General features: G+C 37.5%; 1 protein-coding gene across 1 annotated transcript in view; it reads left to right on the plus strand.

Annotated features, from left to right (window-relative positions):
- SLC2A13 (solute carrier family 2 member 13) overlaps window positions 1-18,595 on the plus strand; it is a 301,904-nt gene extending 283,309 nt beyond the window's left edge. Inside the window, exon 7 of the mRNA XM_017888588.1 lies at window positions 17,782-18,595. Coding sequence (XP_017744077.1) covers window positions 17,782-17,956 — 175 coding nt within the window. The 3' untranslated portion in view covers window positions 17,957-18,595. The remainder of the gene's footprint in view (window positions 1-17,781) is intronic.
- The last annotated feature ends 394 nt before the right edge of the window (window positions 18,596-18,989 follow it).

Here is an 18,989-nt window from a genome sequence, read left to right on the forward strand (position 1 = left end):
AGAACTTAAAGTATAATAAAAGTAAAAAAAAATAAAATAAAATAAAATAAAATAAAAAAAAAACATGAATCTATGAGACTCCAAGAGAGACAAACTTGGTAATTATTCTGTCAGAGAGAAATTGGAGCAGCAGAAATTGTAGCACTAAAAGAAGAAGCTTAACTGCTCAGTTACCCTATAAGGAAGAGTCACAAAGGAACAATTTACCCCCTCAGTCAGAGAAGCACTGAATTAAGATAGAGGCAGTCATGAGCACCTCAAAAAACAGACTCACAAAGCAAAACAAACTTGACAAGCTAGAAAAGTCATCATTCTTGACATTACTGAAGCTTGCATCTTACAAATAAGAGGCAGGGGTCGGCCATTCTTCAGTGGGTGAGATTACTGGGATGAGGCATGAACTCTGAGACTTTTAGGTCACCTTTCATGCTGTCCAAGTAACCTGGAGGAACCAGTGTGCTCGCTAAATGCCGCATTCACCAGTGCACATTGAGTCACTGGGAGAATCAGCATTACCAATTTGCAATCATATATATGCAGATACTATTAGGGACTCTTTCCCACTTGTTTTTCTTTTTTTTGAATTTTTTTTTGAATTTTTATTTTAGGTTTGGTGGTACATGTGAAGGTTTGTTATGTAGATAAACGTGTCACAGGGGGCTTGCTGTACATATTATTACATCACCCAGGTATTAAGCTCAGTACCCAATAGTTATCTTTTTTGTTCCTCTCCCTCCTCCCACCCTCCCTGCTCAAGTAGACCCCAGTGTCTGTTGTTTCCTTCTTTGTGTTCATAAGTTCTTGTTCTTATCATTTAGCTCCCACTTATAAGTGAGAACATGTGGTATTTGGTTTTCTGTTCCTGTGTTGGTTTGCTAGGGATGATAGCCTCTGGCTCAATTGATGTTCCCGCAAAAGACGTGATCTTGTCCTTTTTTATGGATGCATAATATTCCCTGGTGTACATGTACCACATTTTCTTTATCCAGTCTTTTATTGATGGGCATTTATGTTGAGTCCATGTCTTTGCTATTGTGAATAGTGCTACAGTGAACATTCTCATACATGTGTCTTTATGGTAGAATGCTTTACATTCCTTTGCATATATACCTAGCAATGGGATTGCTGGATCAAATGGTAGTTCTGCTTTTAGCTTTTTGAGGAATTGCCATACTGCTTTCCATAATGGCTGAACTAGTTTACATTCCTACCAACAGTATATTGGCATTTTTTTCTCCACAACCTCACCAGCATCTGTTATTTTTTAACTTTTTAATAATAGCCATTCTGACTGGTGTGAGATGGTTTCTCATTGTGGTTTAGACTTGCATTTCTCTAATGATCAATGATACAGAACTTTTTTTCATATGCTCCTTGGCCGCATGTATGTCGTCTTTTGAGAGGTGTCTGTTCATGTCCTTTGTCCACTTTTTAATGGGGTTGTTTTTCTTTTGTAAATTTGCTAACTTCCTTATAAATGCTGGATATTAGACCTTTGTCAGATGCATAGTTTGTAAATGCTTTTTTCACATTCTATAGGTTGTCTATTTACTCTGTTGATAGTTTCTTTGGCTCTGCAGAAGCTTTTAAGTTTAATTAGATCCCACTTGTCAATTTTTGTTTTTGTTGCGATTGGTTTTGGTATCTTTGTCATGAAATCTTTGCCTGTTCCTATGTCCAGTATGGTATTGCCTAGGTTATCTTCCAGGATTTTCAGAGCTTTGACTTTCCCACTTTTCATTCTTTCATTTGGCACACATTATTGAATGCTAACCATGCACCAAGTACTGCATTTGTGCCAGCTGTTAAGGAAACAAAGCATGAAATATAGCCTCACATCAGAAGTAGGAAATATCTTAGGCTTTTATTTACATTTTGAACCCATACACAAGTATATATTTAGAGAGATGTTGGAGACTTGGGTAGACTTGCTTTTCAGAATATATTCAAAATAAGCAAAAATATTTTTTAAGCATTTGAAAAAATACTTGTACCACTTGGAATCATGTTAGGCTATATATTACAGAAGAACCCAAAATAACATGTCTTAAGCAAGGAAGAAGTCTTTCTCTCTCTGTCTCATGTGAAATAAATTCAAGGGTAAGGAGTTGGGGACCAATGTGCTACATCTAATGTCATCATGCATCCAGGCTCCTATCCTTTTGCTATACCCATACAAATGTCTTTCATAAGTTCACCACATGGGTCAAGGTGGCTGCAGGAGTTCTACCAGCATAGCATTCCTGTGAAGCAAGCCAGAAGAAAATGCAGAAAGAGCAGCTCTTCCCAGCTGAATCAGCTCCCTTTGAAGTCTTCCTGAAATCCCACGCAATACTTCTCACTGGACAGAATTAATCCCTTGGCTGTATCTAGTTGTAATGTGAACTGGGACATGTATTCTTTTGTCCAGCAGTTGGGAGGAGGGAGGTGGAGCCACTATGTGCCCATTTAGGAATCACATTTCTCTTAAAAAGAAGGAGGGAAAGAATGAATATAGGGATAGGCCACTAGCAATCTTTGCCACAACAGTACAGCTAGGGAATATGTTAATTTTATGAGACATTTATGAGTGATTCTGCTTGACAGCAGGAAGTACAAACCAATGGACCAAAATAGGGATTCACCCACTTTCATGGTTTAGTTCTCTCTATGCTCATTAGAAGTCTAAAGTCAACTTTGCAGGTGACAAGAAATGTGGTTGTCTTAAATATTTAACTCTAGTTTTGCAAAGTAAAAGGAATCATTAATATCTCTTTCATTTGTCCTGTTTCCTTGGCCTTTGAAACCAGTGAAACAGCTGCCTTTTGTTGTGTTTGTTCAAAATGAGTGATCTGAACAAATGAGTGATTCCTTATCTGTTCAAAAGGAATGGTCACAGCACCTGCCATTTGTTATATAGTTACCATTATGTGGATCACTTTACTAAGAACTTTGCATGGGTTCTCTTTTATCCTTCAGAAAGACTGAGATAGATGCTATTATTGTCCCCATTTTACCAGTGACACTGAGGCTTAAAGAAGTTAAGTGAGGCTGGGCATTGTGACTCATGCCTGTAATCCCAGCATTTTAGGAGGCCGAGGCCAGTGTATCTCTTGAGCCAAGGAGTTCAAGAGCAGCCTGGGCAATGTGGCAAAATCCCTTCTCTACAAAAAATACAAAAATTAGCCAGGCATGTTGGTATGTGCCTGTAGACCCAGCTACTCAGGAGGCTGAGGCAGGAGGAGCACTTGAGCCTGGAAGGCAGAAGTTGAAGTGACCTGAGATTGCACCACTGTACCCCACCCTGGGTGACAGAGTGAGATGCTGTCTAAAAATAAAAATGAGGAACTTAAGTGAATTTTAGATCATATGGCTTAGCAGACAGCAGAACCATGCTTTAACTGAGAAAGATCTTTCTCTAGAATTCAGCCCTTAACCACTACCCTTTTCATTCTGAAATTTACCAATTAAAGTGTGATGCTCTTCTTGTCCAAGGGAGGGTGTAATGCATTCTTTGGGAGTGGACAGTAATTCCTTATGGTCAAAGGTGAATAATACCTATAAAATACCTATGTTGATATACTTTAAAGTATTCACCACCTTGGTTTTTGTAGGAGCAGAACAATGATCTTATCTATATGGTTTTGAATGTGAGCATAGTTGAATATTCTGAGTTGAATTGTTGATTTTATTTTGTTTTGTTTGTTTGGGTAATTGTTTTTAAGACCTCTGTTACACAGGTAGATGAACATAAGAAAAGTCATTTAAGACAAGAAGCAAATACAGATGAGCACTTACAAAACTAATATCCTTTAGGCAAATTGGAGTATATCTGTACAATCATATGAGAAAAGGAAGACCATTTTGAAAGCTGTTCTCTTCTAAGCCTCCTCCTTTAGTTAGGGAGATGAATTATCCCTGTGAATCTGAATTTTCCTTGAAGAGAAGAACCACTGTGTGCTAACGTTAGTATTTTGCCACACCCCAACACCACTTCCCTAATTCCTATTGGTCTCATTCACCTTGATTTTATTTTATGAATTTTGTCGGTGCAATAAAGTCTAGTTGTGAGAGCAAAAGATTACACAGAGTTGCTGGCATCAGAGGACATGATGCTATCTAGGGGGATGACTTCAATCTATCTCATTTCATCTCTGTCACACAACACAGCTTCCAACCAAATGTCATTTTGGGGCTCCAGGGGCTGTTTCTTTCACCCTTCAATAAAAACTCACTTTGTCCTCCACATTCACACACACAGTTTTTCACGAAAATCAGAAAACCTTCTAACCAACTATGCAAGAACTGAGAAGCAAAGCAGTGTAAGTCAAAATGTATTTCTTCCTTTGATTATGTTGTCTTTGTTTGAAGCACTTATAATACAATAAGCCTAATGCCAAGTGTTATAGTGTTTGACAAAAAATGTAAAACAGATTTGGTTACCAAGGTTCTTTCTTGGTGCATAGTAAGACACTGGGGTAACAGATACAGAATCATCAGTTACTGAAGCAAAATGGCACAAATGGGTCCCAAAAAGAGAGGCAATTTTAAGAAGTATTTCCTCAGATGGAGAAAAAATATAGAGTGCTCACTTTAAAATAACCTATATTTTATACCAACATAAATAAAATATATTAAAGGCAAACGTGACTGCCCATTACAAAGAATGCGGGTACTAGATACTCAGATTTCAAGTTGTGATACCCCAAACAGTAAAAAGTAATTCGTTTTGGTTAAAAGTTATCATTTCTGAATTTATAACCTACATATTATTTTAACTATCTATCAAGTGTGTCACTTTAATTTTCCTTTTGATTTTGAAAGTCATGAATTTCCATTAGTCCGTATTAAAACTGCATAGTCTCTTAAATTCAATTGATCTAAAATGAGTATTTCTAAAGCATATTCTGTTAGAGACAGAATCTCCATAATATTTCATGCAAAATTAACTGCTTAAGAAACTGAGTAAATTTTCTTTCTTTAGGTATTTCTTTATCTTTATTTTAATTTGTCAAATGAGGGAAGAATATAATTTCCAAAATCCATGAAAGGCTCAGACTAATAATTGAGTAGAGATCTCACTTGCTTCTTTCAGTCCGCTTGAAGTAGCATTGAAAGCTCAGTGTATGACTATAAATCCAGTTATGTTTAAATGAGTTTGATCTTCATGGATACTAAATACAACACTTTAGTCACAGATACCTCACTTTCTTCATTCATTATTTATATTTTATATGTTAAATAGATGAATGCTTTCTTTTCTAAAAAGAACATTGAGTTGCTTTTGAACTTTTCAGATTCTGAAAAGTTTATACTAAAAATTAGGTAATATTTATGGGTATGGCTTCTAGGCATGGAATGATATTTATGAGCCTCCTACTATAAGAACTTTATCATTACATTTTAAAACAGTACATTTCTAATCAAAGAATATGTACCGTAGTGCAGTTCTTATATTAAAGTTTGACTCCATAGCTGTTACTATGACCCTAAACTGTGAAGTTAAAGGACTCTCTATCTACCCTATGCCTTGAAATATTTAAAAGTTCTCAGTAAGTAGAAAAGCTAGTGTTAGAAGTACTATATAGAAATCAGCACCTCTTATCAGGTAACATGACTAGTTAACTATATTTGAAGGAGGCATGTATGTTATACAGCTTTTTAGGGACACATCAATGTTTATATGAATATAGTCATGAAGAGAGAAAGTAAGGCTTATATAAAAGAATTTTCAGACAGTAATGATGAGCCCCAAGCAAAACTGTGTTTTTACCTTATTTTTATTTGTCTTTATTGGTAAAGCTCTGTGACCTGCGTGTAGAGTGTGTCACCAATATAATGATCAGTTTGCAATGCTTTGAGGGGAAAAGAAGCACACTGATAACTTAAGACATGTGCCAGTAATCATATACTATAGCTCAGAACCAGGATGATAAAGAAATAAGTTGAGCTGATATAGCAGCCAGGATAGGATAGGCCTTACTAATATAAAAACAAACAAAAAAAAACCTTTGTGGTTTAAAACAACAAACAACTCTGCTTATATCTCAGGTATCCAAACTAATAGAGCCTCCACCATTCTAGGATGCCACCTCTCACTTCAAGGCTTCAAGATTTATCACAGAGGTGAAGCGTAGAGCTGGAGAGTTGAGCAATAGCAATAAATGCTTTGGCCTACAACTATTATTTCATACTCTCATCGTATGGCTGCAACTAGTCACTTGGCTACCCCTAACGTCATAAAGGAATTGTATTATAATTCTCTATCTACCTTGAAATGGAGGACAAGTAGATATTGGTGAACATTATTTATATCTTTCACAGTTTGCTGATTTATTTGGGGCCAAGATTCTCTATTATTCTTTCTGCAAAAGACCATATAAAATTTTCATTCTGCTGGCCGGATCACTACTGTAAGTGTTAATGACAGGCTTATCTTCGAAAACATCTTCTCCTTTGGTGATTCCCATTAAAAATGAAAAAATTCTTCCATTAACAATTTCTAGCACTGACTTGGAAAACCTGACTCATTCTGTACCAGTATCATTGGTCAAAGATCAAGTAGCAAAAAGTGTACATGAATGAGTCTGTCAGTTTTTCAGAAAATTAATATAAATATCATATATATATATATATAGTTATCATATGACCCAGCAATTCCACCCAGAAGAATCGAAAGCACATGTCTACTCAAAATCTTCTACACAAATGTTCATAGCAACATTTTTTTATAAAACAGCGAAAAAACATAGAAATAACCCAAATACCCCATCAACTGACAGATAGATACACGAAGTGTGATATATCCTACAGTAGAATACTGTATAATTGTAAAAAGGCATGAAATACTGACAAATGCTGTAACATGGCTGAACCACGAAAACATGCTGGGTGAAAGAAGTCAGAAACAACAGAGCACATTGTATAATTACATTGATATAAAATGTCCAGAATAGCAAATCCATAGAGACAAAAAGTAGATTTGTAGTTGCCAGGGGGTGATGAAAAGTGGGAATTGGGAAGTAAAGGACTTATTTTTGAGTGATGAAAATGTTCTGGAATTGGATAGTGGTGATGCTTGTAGACCTCCGAATATATTGAAATTTACTAAACTGCAAGCTTTACAATGATAAATTTTATATGAATTTTACCTCAGTAAAAAATTTTTAAAAATATGTGCTGTAGTGAGTGATCACCACTTTTCCACATAGTACTTTCGGCCTCCATTTTACTGGGGAGTATAACCATTGCCTCCTACTGTATCTTCACAAGACAATACAAGTTTCCAAAATCTATCAGAGTGTCACATGTCAGTCACTATGCTGATCAGTTTTCTCAATGGCATAACTTTACATTTCAACAAACTAAGGCTAAGTAGAATAAATATCTGATTTGAAGTCAGAGAACCTTTATTAGAGACATGAGCAAGTCTCTTAGCTTTCCAAGCTTTGTTTTCCTCATCTGTGAAACAAGAATGCTCCTGCATACTTCACCAGGATACTGGAAAAGACCAGACGGTACAATATATGTTGAAGTACTTTCTGTATTTCTAATCTTGTCTTCTAATTTTAGTTTTAGCTTATTTTCTTTATATTATTCAGCCTGCTTTCCTTTAAATAAACTTCTTATAAAAATCTGAACATTGGAAGTCAACATCCTTAGGTTGGAACCCCAGCTCCGCCACATTTCAGTTATGTGACCTTGCTTAAGTAGTTTAACCTCTCTAAATCTGAGGCTTTTCTGTAAAAGGGGGAATTTAAAGCCTCCCTCATGATGCCAATGTAAGAATTAAATGAGAACATGTAATTATTTAATATAGCCTCTTTGCATGGTAAACTGTGATATTACCACAATAAGGCTCATGATAAAATTCACCCTGCAAAATCTTCATAGCCTCAAATACTAGTCGACGTACTTGGTCTGTTTGCAAACCTAAGAATTTCAGTCTCTTAAGTATTCCTCCTAGTATTTCTTTTCTGTCTCTTCAATAATGAATAATATATGTTGTCACCAGAGAAGATTAATTACTGTTTTTTTCTCTGACAAAAGCATGTTGCACTCTAATTCGATTATATTTGTATGTGTTGATTACATACAAATTGTATGCAAATCTAATTTTTACTCTGAAACGTATCGAGACTGAAAAAGTTATATATACATGTATGTATATATATTTTATGCACATATTTACCTATAAACATATGTATATGTATATAGATATAAACATGCATTGATATACATGGCATCTTACACATGCAAAATTAGAATTGAGGTTTTTAACTATGTTGATCAAACATTCATTTACTGTAACAGGAAAACACTTAAACCCCACTGGAGTTGACAGACTTGGTAGATAGAGCTCTCTTCTTCTTCCTTCCCCATTAGAGAGTTCTTTGTTGCACTGTGTTCAGATGAAATGGAAGAATCAACCCAAGAATTCATTAAAAGGATTAGACAACCAGTTACTAGAAATCCAGGCCTAAAATACCAATATATGTTAAATCGCAAAAGCAAAGAAAAACCATTCTGACTAGTAGGCTAAATTGCTGCCTTTAACAGTGCCAGAGCCAAATGCTCAATCTGGGCAGGAGCCTGGTTGCTTTTAAACAGTAGACCTCACTAATATAAAATTTTTTACATCTAGCTCAGGAGTCAGTTGAATCTTAGCCTCAACATGTAAGGGGAAGAGGTGAGAAATATGACTGTGTTTCACAGAGTTCCAGATGGTCATGTATGGATTTGGTCTGAGAGCCGTGAATTGTAAGGAACAATTCATGGTGTGATTCAACCTTCAATCTTGTTATCTTCATGGACTGAAATGGAGAACGAGGTGTCTAATGGAACTACAGAGAGAGGGAACTACCAAATCTTCTATCAATATTAGTGATATTCATTCATCTCATTACTTACTCAGTAGGTATTTATTGAGCACTTATGTATCAAGCAACATGGAAATCGCTAAGAATAAAAGCTGTACAGGGTCCTGAGAAGGTCACAGTGCAGTAAGGGAAAGCAAACACGGCATGAACCTGTCAAGAAATCATGGGATGCATGATAATAATATGAGCGTTTTGTGGTACTCTGACAGTATTGTGATGCCTCTAATTCTGCTGGGATCAGGAAGTTGCATAGAGGAACATGAGTCTTGAAGCAAAGGAAGTATAGGAAAGATAAGGTAGAAAGTAATATCCAGAGAAAACAGTATGAGGAAAAACATGAGAGCATGTCATATTCTAAATCCTGCAGTCTCTTTGGACTGGCTAGCGCCCACGGCACCTATGGAAAAATGGCAAGAAGAGACAGGCAAGATAGGCAGGGGCTAAATGATGCCATAGTAAGGCATCATTTTCCTCCTACAGGCAATGGGAAGCTCTCTAGGATTTAAAAAGCAGAGAAATCTGATCAGGTTAGATTTGAGGCAGTGTAGAGAGTGGAGTGAACAGAGTCTAGAAGCAGGCCCCTTTAAAAGACTATTGGAAGAGCTCAAATGAGAGATGGCTGGGATAAGAGTGGAAAGTACAAGGCCAGGCACGGTGGCTGGCCAACATGGTGAAACCCCAACTCTACTAATAATACAAAAATTAGCCAGGCATGGTTGCACGTGCCTGTAATCCCAGCTACTCAGGAAGCCAAGGCAGGAGAATCGCTTGAACCCAGGAGGCGGAGGTTGCAGTGAGCCGAGATCGCGCCGCCATTGCACTCCAGCCTGGGTGACAGTGTGAGGCTCTGTCTAAAAAAAAAAAAAAAAAAAAAAGAATGGGGAGTACAGGAACTATACATGCTTGAGACATAAAATTGATAGAGCTGGTAGCTATTTAAATATGAATGTTCTGCGATCATGCTTAGGTTTTTAGATTGGGAGACACGAAAGAAACAATAGGTTTGGCAGGAAAACCAAAGATTGAGCTTTAGGTTGTTGAGTTTGAGACACTTAGAAAACATCCAGATAATTGGGCAATTGGAAGTATAGTTCTGGTACTTAGGGAAGGGAAACGAAGTTCAGAAAGAGGTCATGGAGGCTCAGTGTATTGGTTATAGCAATGGTCATGTAAAGTTGATATTTCCCAGCAAAGTAATGAAAGTAGATGGCCCAAAACAGAAGCAAAGGAGAAAGAAAAGATGAAGATGCCACCATCTGAGAGGTGGGAGAAACCTAAAGAGAATAGTGTCGCGCAGCAGAAGGGATGGGAACATTGTAGGAAAGAGGGAAAAATTTTAGAAAATCTTATCACAAAATGATAATTGTATGTTGGAAAAATGCTCCTAGTTACCCTTGTTTCTAGGAACCTTTATTAGAGACATGAGACAACCACCAGCAATCTCTGGGAGAGCAACTTTAATGGAGTGGAGAGGATGATTTGCTTCATGAAATTATTACCAGTAGGCCCCTAGCCTTTTAAACTCATTTCTAACTATTTACTCCAGTATATAAGATTTTTTTTATTCTCATGAGTTTCCTACTTACATGATTAAACAGGGAGAGGAAATCAACTGACATCTACGCTCTGTCAGGGAAAGAAATCAAGTGTTCAGAGTTGTTTTCAGTACTGATATAGGAATCTGTCCTTCACAAGGCTCCAAGCAAGGCATGGAGTCACCGTCCCCACTAATAGTGGCAGTGTTCTCTGGTAAACCAGATTCCAAGTTACCTGCTGAAGCTGGTGAGAGCAGTGAGGAAGGGGATAGTAAAGTATGGAAGTTTGGGAATGCTGTTAGGGGAAAGAGAGTGACATTATTGCACAAAATAGGGTGTTAAGTCATGCATAAAGAAGGAGTGAGTGAGCACAATTACCTGCAGAAAATGAAATTGGACCTGTGGCCACGGATCATTCCTACACCTGTGTTTGCCACCACTGATTTTCTGAAATTTAGGGCATTCTAGAGACAGGCATTTTAAGATCAAACACTGTTCTTGATGCTCCAGCTCGTTGAGTTTAATGAGACATACTTAAAAACAAATGGACCATTTTCCAGAGGGCTGAGTTCACACCCCACTTCACGGAGTAGAAACTAAAAATGTTCTAAATTAACTCAAATCAATTTTTAAAAGATTTTCTGAGCAGAGAGCACATTTGGCCAAGACCCTGGGTGCCACCTGAAACATATAAACGATTGATTGAATGAAAATAGGCCATCTTTTCTCTTCCTTAGACACTAAGCAGCCTTTTGTCCTGCTCTTTTTTACTTTAATTGGAAGCATTTTTAGGTTTTAGAGCCAGTTTTGTTCTAAATATATGAATACTTATTTGTCCCCTTTCTCAAAAGTCAGAGATTTTCTCCCTTTCTGGAAAGAAAGGCTAGAGATTGGAAAGTTAAATATTTCTTCTCTGCAACCAGTAAAAAAGAACCATTTGGTTCTAACTGTACTTGTCTGGAATCCATAATTTCCTCTATTTGAGTTTCTAGTATATCTGCATTCAGCTCCCCAGCAGTCACATCCCACAGTAGAGGAACATCATTGGCTATTGTCTAATTTCCCCATGGGAAAGGTGTCTACAATTGAGAAAAATAGTCTGAATTCCAGGCACACTTATTTACTACAAATTCTCTCTAAATATTGAAATGTCCTTCTACTATGAAATTTTGTGGGCTGTGATTTCAAAGAGAGCTCTCTCTCTCTCTGGCTTTTCTATGTGGGCTTCAAGGAAACTGGCTCTTGCTGCTGTTGTTGCTTTCTGAAAGTGAGTTATCAAAATTACTAACCAATTCCATTTTGGGTGTTAATCAGATATTTGTGGCTTTCATCACTTGTCAATTTAAAAACCAGGCTCAACTTAAAATACCCTTTGACAATTGGTTTTGCCTTCTTTTTATTTCATTCTAAAATGACTAATATATTTACCTCAATTCACCTACCCCCTAAAATTATTTTCCATAAACCAAGTACAAACTAGCTTATGAACCTACAAGAATGCCTTGATTTCTAGAGCTGTTGTGCATTGGTTCATTCAACAAATATATATTGGGAATCCACCCTGCAGCGGGCTGCATGCTGTTCCAGATACAGAGTTGGTAAGCATGGCCTTATCCCTTGGGTGCTCAGAATCTATTTTGCTTACTAGTCAGTAAAGAGCATTGTATGTTACAATGAGGGTCATCTCCATCAGCTTTACTAAATGTGGATTAGCCTGAAATTTAAACTGTATATCAATAAGGAAAACTCCATTTTATTTAATTCATTCTGCAATTCCTTTTATAAAGCATAGTCCTTATGTGAATATCTTCATATTCATCTCTCTTATAAATGTAAAGTTTCCTGAAGTAGAGCACACCTATAATTTCTGCCCTTGAAATTAGTATGTAAGGCCGGGCGCAGTGGCTCAAGCCTGTAATCCCAGCACTTTGGGAGGCCGAGACGGGCGGATCACGAGGTCAGGAGATTGAGACCAGCCTGGCTAACACAGTGAAACCCCGTCTCTACTAAAAAATACAAAAAACTAGCCGGATGAGGTGGTGGGGGCCTGTAGTCCCAGCTACTCGGGAGGCTGAGGCAGGAGAATGGTGTAAACCCGGGAGGCGGAGCTTGCAGTGAGCTGAGATCTGGCCACTGCACTCCAGCCTGGGCGACAGAGCAAGACTCCGTCTCAAAACAAAACAAAACAAAACAAAACAAAAAAAAATTAGTATGTAAGAATAAATACTTGTGAGAAGTTGCAGCATTCTAATTGGTTTTTACACTGTTAAGGTTTGTGTGAATTTAGGGTTAGATCATAGGTATTTCTGTCTTTTTCTTTCATGTACAGTCTTGGAACTGGGTGGATTGTTAGAGAATGTGTTCTCTTGAGATAGAAAACTTTGAAGTCTAGAATTTAGAACTTAGTCCAGGTCACACTGTGAAAGGGGACAAATAGGCCTAATATCTGCTTTCCACCAAAACAGGCAAAAAGAAAAGATTTCAGTCTATGCTTAGAATATTCTTATGAGCATTGACTTTGTGCCAATGTATTTAAATTTTCAGTTTTTATATTTAGAAAACCTTACATAAATTCATCAGGCCACGCTCAAGAAAGGCTTAAAGAGCAAATCTTGAGTGAAAAATATAATAGCCACTTCTAGAAGTTGTTCCTTTTTAAAAATGCCATTGTTAAAGCTGTCGGTATGATACATGCTCTCTGTAAAAGGTCAATTAGCAGATTCCCCAGGATATTTAAAGTTTTGTGCTACCTTCTAAATTGCAAGTTGAAGTTGGGAATCTTGTAATATTTGGAAGAATTTTGCCATAAAATGGTCTATATGATGAAAAAAATTCCAGGTCAAGGATGAAAGAGTGGTAGGAAATCTTGTCTTTCCTCCAGAAGACGGAGGCAGATAAGGGCTTAGTCCAGATAAGCACAAATACAGTTCCCACACTGAGCCCTACTCCTTGGAATGGGAAGAAAATTGAACACTTTTTGATACTTGACCTCCTTTCCCCGAACAAAATGGTGTGGAGGGGCAGTATGGAGTAGCAGAAGGAGTAGTTTTTCATGCTTTTTTAATAAAAGAAAGGCATTACACCTGCACATACACCTTGGAGTATGTTTTGGGAGAGGTTTGAAAGGATAAAGGGAAGAAAATAACTAGTAAGACTTGGTGTTGGTCCTGGTTATGGCCAGAGAAATGAAATTAAAAGTTTGGTCCATGACTTTGAACACTTGTTTTCAGAGCCCGGAGGAAAAGAGGTGAGGACAGATATGGATGTGGAAGTCTTTGTTTCTGAGTTTAAATGTGAGAAAATTCATGCCTAGTCCCTTCAGTTTTTTGCTGAGAAGATGTAAGGTGGAAAAAATAATATCTTTTTTTGACCTATCTCAAGAGTCATAATGAGCATTACTGTAAGAAAAGAGAGATTAACAAGAGAAAAGCATAACAAATGTGTTTAACCAAAGTTTTATGTGACACAGCCTTCAGGCATGAAGATTGCACCCAGGAAAAACTGTGTATTCTTATGAATAGTTGTTGGAAATAAGAGTGGAGAACAAAGGGTATGAGCTAATAATAATAACCTGGGAAGAACTCAGCGAGGCCTGTTTGTTCCGATTCTTCTTGGCCTCTGGGTATAGAGAAGGAACCCTATAGACTGAGGGTCTTATGACCTACTTTCAGAGGATGTAGGTAAGAGATTTTTTTTTTCTTTTTTTTTATGACCGTGCTTCAGAGGCAAAGGTGGGGAAAAGATTAGGGTGTGGGCTCCAAGGTGCCATATTATGGAGTAGCATGTTCTGAGCCCCAACAAAGACAAGGCCATCTTCTAAGAAATTTGTGGAGGAATAAGGATTGGGATTTGAAGAGAATTGTGGGTGCTTGGGAAATCTATCTATTATTAGGGACAGGAAAAGTTCCTGGCAACAGTGAGTACCCAGCCAAGGTTGAAAACTTGTAATGTGTATTTTTATCAATATGCCTGGTTGTGTTATTTCTCTGCCAGAACAGAATAGTCTAGAGGTTGAAAAGTGTTCAGAAAGAGACAAACATGAAGTTCTGCAGGGTGGCTGTAATAGTGGAACCTAAATATGAAGACATTGAGGATCTGGTGAGAGTGGTTAGAGGGATTCACATGAAGGTTTCATAGAGAGGGAAGCAGAGCCATGGAGTGAGTGAGAGATTGGTGGGGAACGAATGTTGAAGGTCTCTATGAGGTAGCAGAGCAGTTGTTCTTGGAGTAAAGAAGTTAGGGAATTTTAAAGAAAGGGGTGAAATATCTGCACCGGGAATCTATATAGGTGTTCTAGATTAGGGTTCAACAAACTTTGACTATAAAGGGCCAGATAGGAAATATTTTCAGCTTTGCAGGCTGTATCATGTTTGTTATGACTTCTCAGCTCTGTCCTTAAAGCATGAAGGCAGTCATAAACAATAAGTAAACAAATGGACATGGCTGTGTTTCTATAAACCTTTTTTACAGAATAAGTGGTAGGCCAGATTTTCTCAACAGTTGTAGTTTGCTGACACCAGTCATGGATGATAATAATTTCCAGGATGTGGATAAATGTAAGCAGAAGTAAAGTCTTAGAAATCAGGGGTCTAAGAAACTTTAAGATGTATATATTGACTAAAGCCATCTAGATCAGGATTGTTGAGAATCCATTTGAGGCTGGTGATCATGAATTATAGAAGAGCTACTCATCTGCTCTATAGTGTGACTCCTTCAGCTACATTTGGCTGTATGGGGGAAGTCACAGAAAAGGCAAATGTTTGCATTCAGAGAGGGCTAGGATTTTTGCCAGATGGGTATAATGGAATGATAGAGGAGAAGGAAAATTTGGGATATTGAAATGATGGGAAGTGGTCAGTAATCTAAAGAAAGGAGAAAACTGATAATAGAGAGCAAGTAGAGGGGTCGGTTAACTGGTGGTCATCAGGAAGTCTAATAACCAAATCAGCTTCACGAGAGCAGCAACTGTGTTTTGTTCACTTACATGTCCCAGCACCTAGAATAGTACCTGGCACATAGTAGGTCACAGGAAGATCATTTAATAAGTAAGCAGGAAAAGTGGGAAGTTGGGGTCTTGCTTGGATAAGTGATTGAGGAAGTTATTTGTTATGGATGACATCTCATATGTCTGAAATGCACACACAGTAAGTTCTCAGTAATTATTAGCCTTTATCATTATGCATTTTGGACTTTTATAGGGACTACATATTTTCAGAGAAATAAAATTGAGAACAATTTCTCTGCAAATGAGTGAGTTGACCTTTCCCAAATGGGTATAACTTAAGGCCATTGGAACAATTAGTATTGTTAAATTTAACCTCATATGGACAGAATACACAAAATACTAGTAGAAATTATCTCCCTTTCCAAATTAGCCTAGTCTGGTTCTCAAAGACAGACACTCAGTGTCCTCACTTCTAAAGCCTTCAGTTGTCTAGTTTAGTGTGCTTATCACAGATGTAGAAAATTTTATATTTACATTGCTGAATCACCTTTCAGTACATTTGAATGGCCTTTCCTTTACTTTTTGTCTAGAGCTGAAGTCTCATTCAAAAATATGGGTGACTGCCTAGCTCAGGAAGAGTTCACAGGAGGGAGAAGGCTGAAATGATAACAAATCTAATTTTTAAACCATGCCAGTTGTGTTAGTCTGTTTCTGTTGTTATAAAGGAATATCTGAGACTGGGTAATTTATAAAGAAAAGAGGTTTAATTGGCTCACGGTTCTGCAGGCTGCACAGGAAGCATGGTGCTGACATCTGCTTCTGGTGAGGGCCTCAGGAAGCTTATGGTGGAAGGCTAAGGGGGAACAGGCACCTCACATAGTGAAAGGGGGAGCAAGAGAGAGAAGAGGGAGGTTCCAGACTCTTTTTAACAACCAGATCTCATGTGAACTGAGTGAGAACTCACTGATAACAAGGGGATGGCACTAAACCATTCAAGAGGGATCTTCCCCCCACGATTCAATACCTCCCACCAGGCCCTACCTCTAACTTTGGAGATTACAATTCAAGATGAGATTTGGAAGGGACAAACATAAAAACCCTATCACCAGTGTTTTCATATTTAGTTAACTGAATCAAAAAAGTATTTTGATTTTGAACATTAAGAAATATTCTTTCATATCCTTTTCAGACAACTTGTATGTCCCTTGGATGTCTTTTTCAGATGACCTATTTCTCCTTTCACAACCCATAGTATCATGACTTGTAAACCGTAAATATTTAATAAATCTGTGCTGACAACAAATCTTTAATGACAACAAAAGCAGTTCTCTGAAATGCCCTTTGTTCTACCTCTTTGCCCGGTAAATTTCTTTTATGATTTGGTTCCAATGTCATATTTAAAATGGTTCCCAGCTCTCGTCGTTAAAATGAATCGGCCCGTTCCAGGTAGCTCATACCCTGTTTCCATTACATTGTCATTGTTTGTCTGTTTCTCATTCTTGCCTTTTATCTACCAAGGAGCAGGGATTTGGGCTTATTCATCTTTAGTATCTCTGATACCTTGCATGTGCTTGCCATCTGTGAAGTGCTCCAGGATTGTCTGGCAAATGACTGTGACAGGGAGAAAACTCATTCTATAAGCATGATGTAGGCTTTAGTTGGCAAACCCTGCCCTCTAAAGGATTTTGCTTCTTTAAATTTTTTTCTGCAGTTAGAATACTGCTGCCAAATGAGCAATTAGTAACTGATTATGACTTTGTGATCCAATTAACAGATGTGATTAAGGGATGGTTAGCCTTTGTTCCTATACCTACTTCTTTTAAATTAAGAATAATCCATAATTGATACTCAGTATAACTTTGCTGAAAGCACAGATTTCACCAAGATGTTAACAATGGCCATATTTGAGTAGTAGTATTTTTGTTTCACTTTTTTCTTCAGACATAATGTTTTTCATTGTTTGAATTTTCTTTTCAGGATATGTATTAGAAAAAAAAAAAAACTATTTTCATTTTTTAAAATAGATGGTGCATGAGGTAGACAATTAAGATAAATGAATGCTTTGATGCAACTTGAAACCAGTCAGGGCTGGATCACAATGAGCCAGTCTACAGTTTGGTAACAAATCTCATTGGTTTAGGAAAGGAAAAGTTTATTTGCTCCAGATTGATGGGGACTCTTCTACATTCAGTCTCTCAGATCCAAGCCTCCTTCAGCTCAAAGTGGCTTCCACAGTTGATATGGCCAAAAGAGGGAGAAATCGAAGAGACCAGCCAGCTCTCACCTGGCTCAACACATGTCACTTTCCTTGGCCAAAACAAATCCCAAGGCCCCAAGCTGACTGCACAAGAGAGTGGAAAATGCAGAGAAGCACATGGAATCCAGTATATGGTGAGCACCAGTTGTCTCTGCCAACATGACGGTAACTCTTTTCATTTTTCAGTTACTGTAATGAATGTATGTTGGATCCAGACTGCGGTTTCTGCTACAAGATGAACAAATCAACTGTCATTGACTCCTCCTGTGTTCCAGTTAATAAAGCATCTACAAATGAGGCAGCCTGGGGCAGGTATATCACTCATTTTACCATACAAATATATAATAATATTTCAAAATGAGGCTTATGTTTAAGTTTTCAGAGTGCTTGCACTTACAGCAGTTCTTTTAAACTGGCCTTCATAATTACATTACTTTGCAGCATATACTGGTGATAGTGGATGCAAAGCATTGCAATTGTGTGTTTCACGCAGAGTAGAAAGCACCCAGGCCTAGACTTTTGGAGACCCAGATTTCTCTAATAAGGTATAGGAATTTGGATCTTTAGTTTTAGGCAGGTGTTCACAAATACTGCCAAGGCAATTTCGCCCACTGCATATTGTTTAATTACACTGTATTTCCAGACTCCCAAACTTTTAAACGAAAAGAAACTGTAAAGTCAAAATGAATTATTATCACATTAAGCTGCACGTGGTGCATCACGCCTGTAATCCCAGCACTTTGGGAGGCTGAGGCAGGCAGATCACTTGAGGTCAGGAGTTCGAGACCACTCTGGCCAACATGGTGAAACCCTGTCTCTACAAAATTACAAAAATTAACTGGGAGTGGTGGCACATGCCTGTAATCCCAGCTGCTCAGGAGGCTGAGTCAGGAGAATCACTTGAACCCAGGAGATAGAGGTTTCAGTGAGCTGATATCAAACCACTACACTCCAGCCTGGACAGCAGAGTGAGACTCTGCCTCAAAAAAAAAAAAAAAAAGAATTACTATGACGTTAAATTATTTCATGAAACTATTTTTTTTATTCCTAGAGGCCTTTTCCAGAGTTGAGTGAAATTAAGCAAAATAAGGATAAAAGTTGGTAATCATTGGCATGTAACTAGCTTGGGAGGCTAGAAACCTTAATATTTTTGGTTTGTAGTAGAGGCATAAATGAAATATTAATATAAAATAAATAAATATTCTCCAGATTTGTGAACTAACATTTGTATCCAGACATATAAAATGTGCAAATGTTATTTGATATGGCTTTAACCTCTTTTGTGTTTTAAATTCCTATAAAATAATATGCTCTTATCTTGTCTACTCATAGTACTGATAAAGGCAATGAAATCTGTAATAAAGTATTGTGTCTCGTAGGAGCTATAAAGTATA

The sequence above is a fragment of the Rhinopithecus bieti genome, unplaced genomic scaffold (assembly GCF_001698545.2).
Source record: "Rhinopithecus bieti isolate Rb0 unplaced genomic scaffold, ASM169854v2 scaffold_18282, whole genome shotgun sequence".
NCBI lineage: Eukaryota > Metazoa > Chordata > Mammalia > Primates > Cercopithecidae > Rhinopithecus > Rhinopithecus bieti.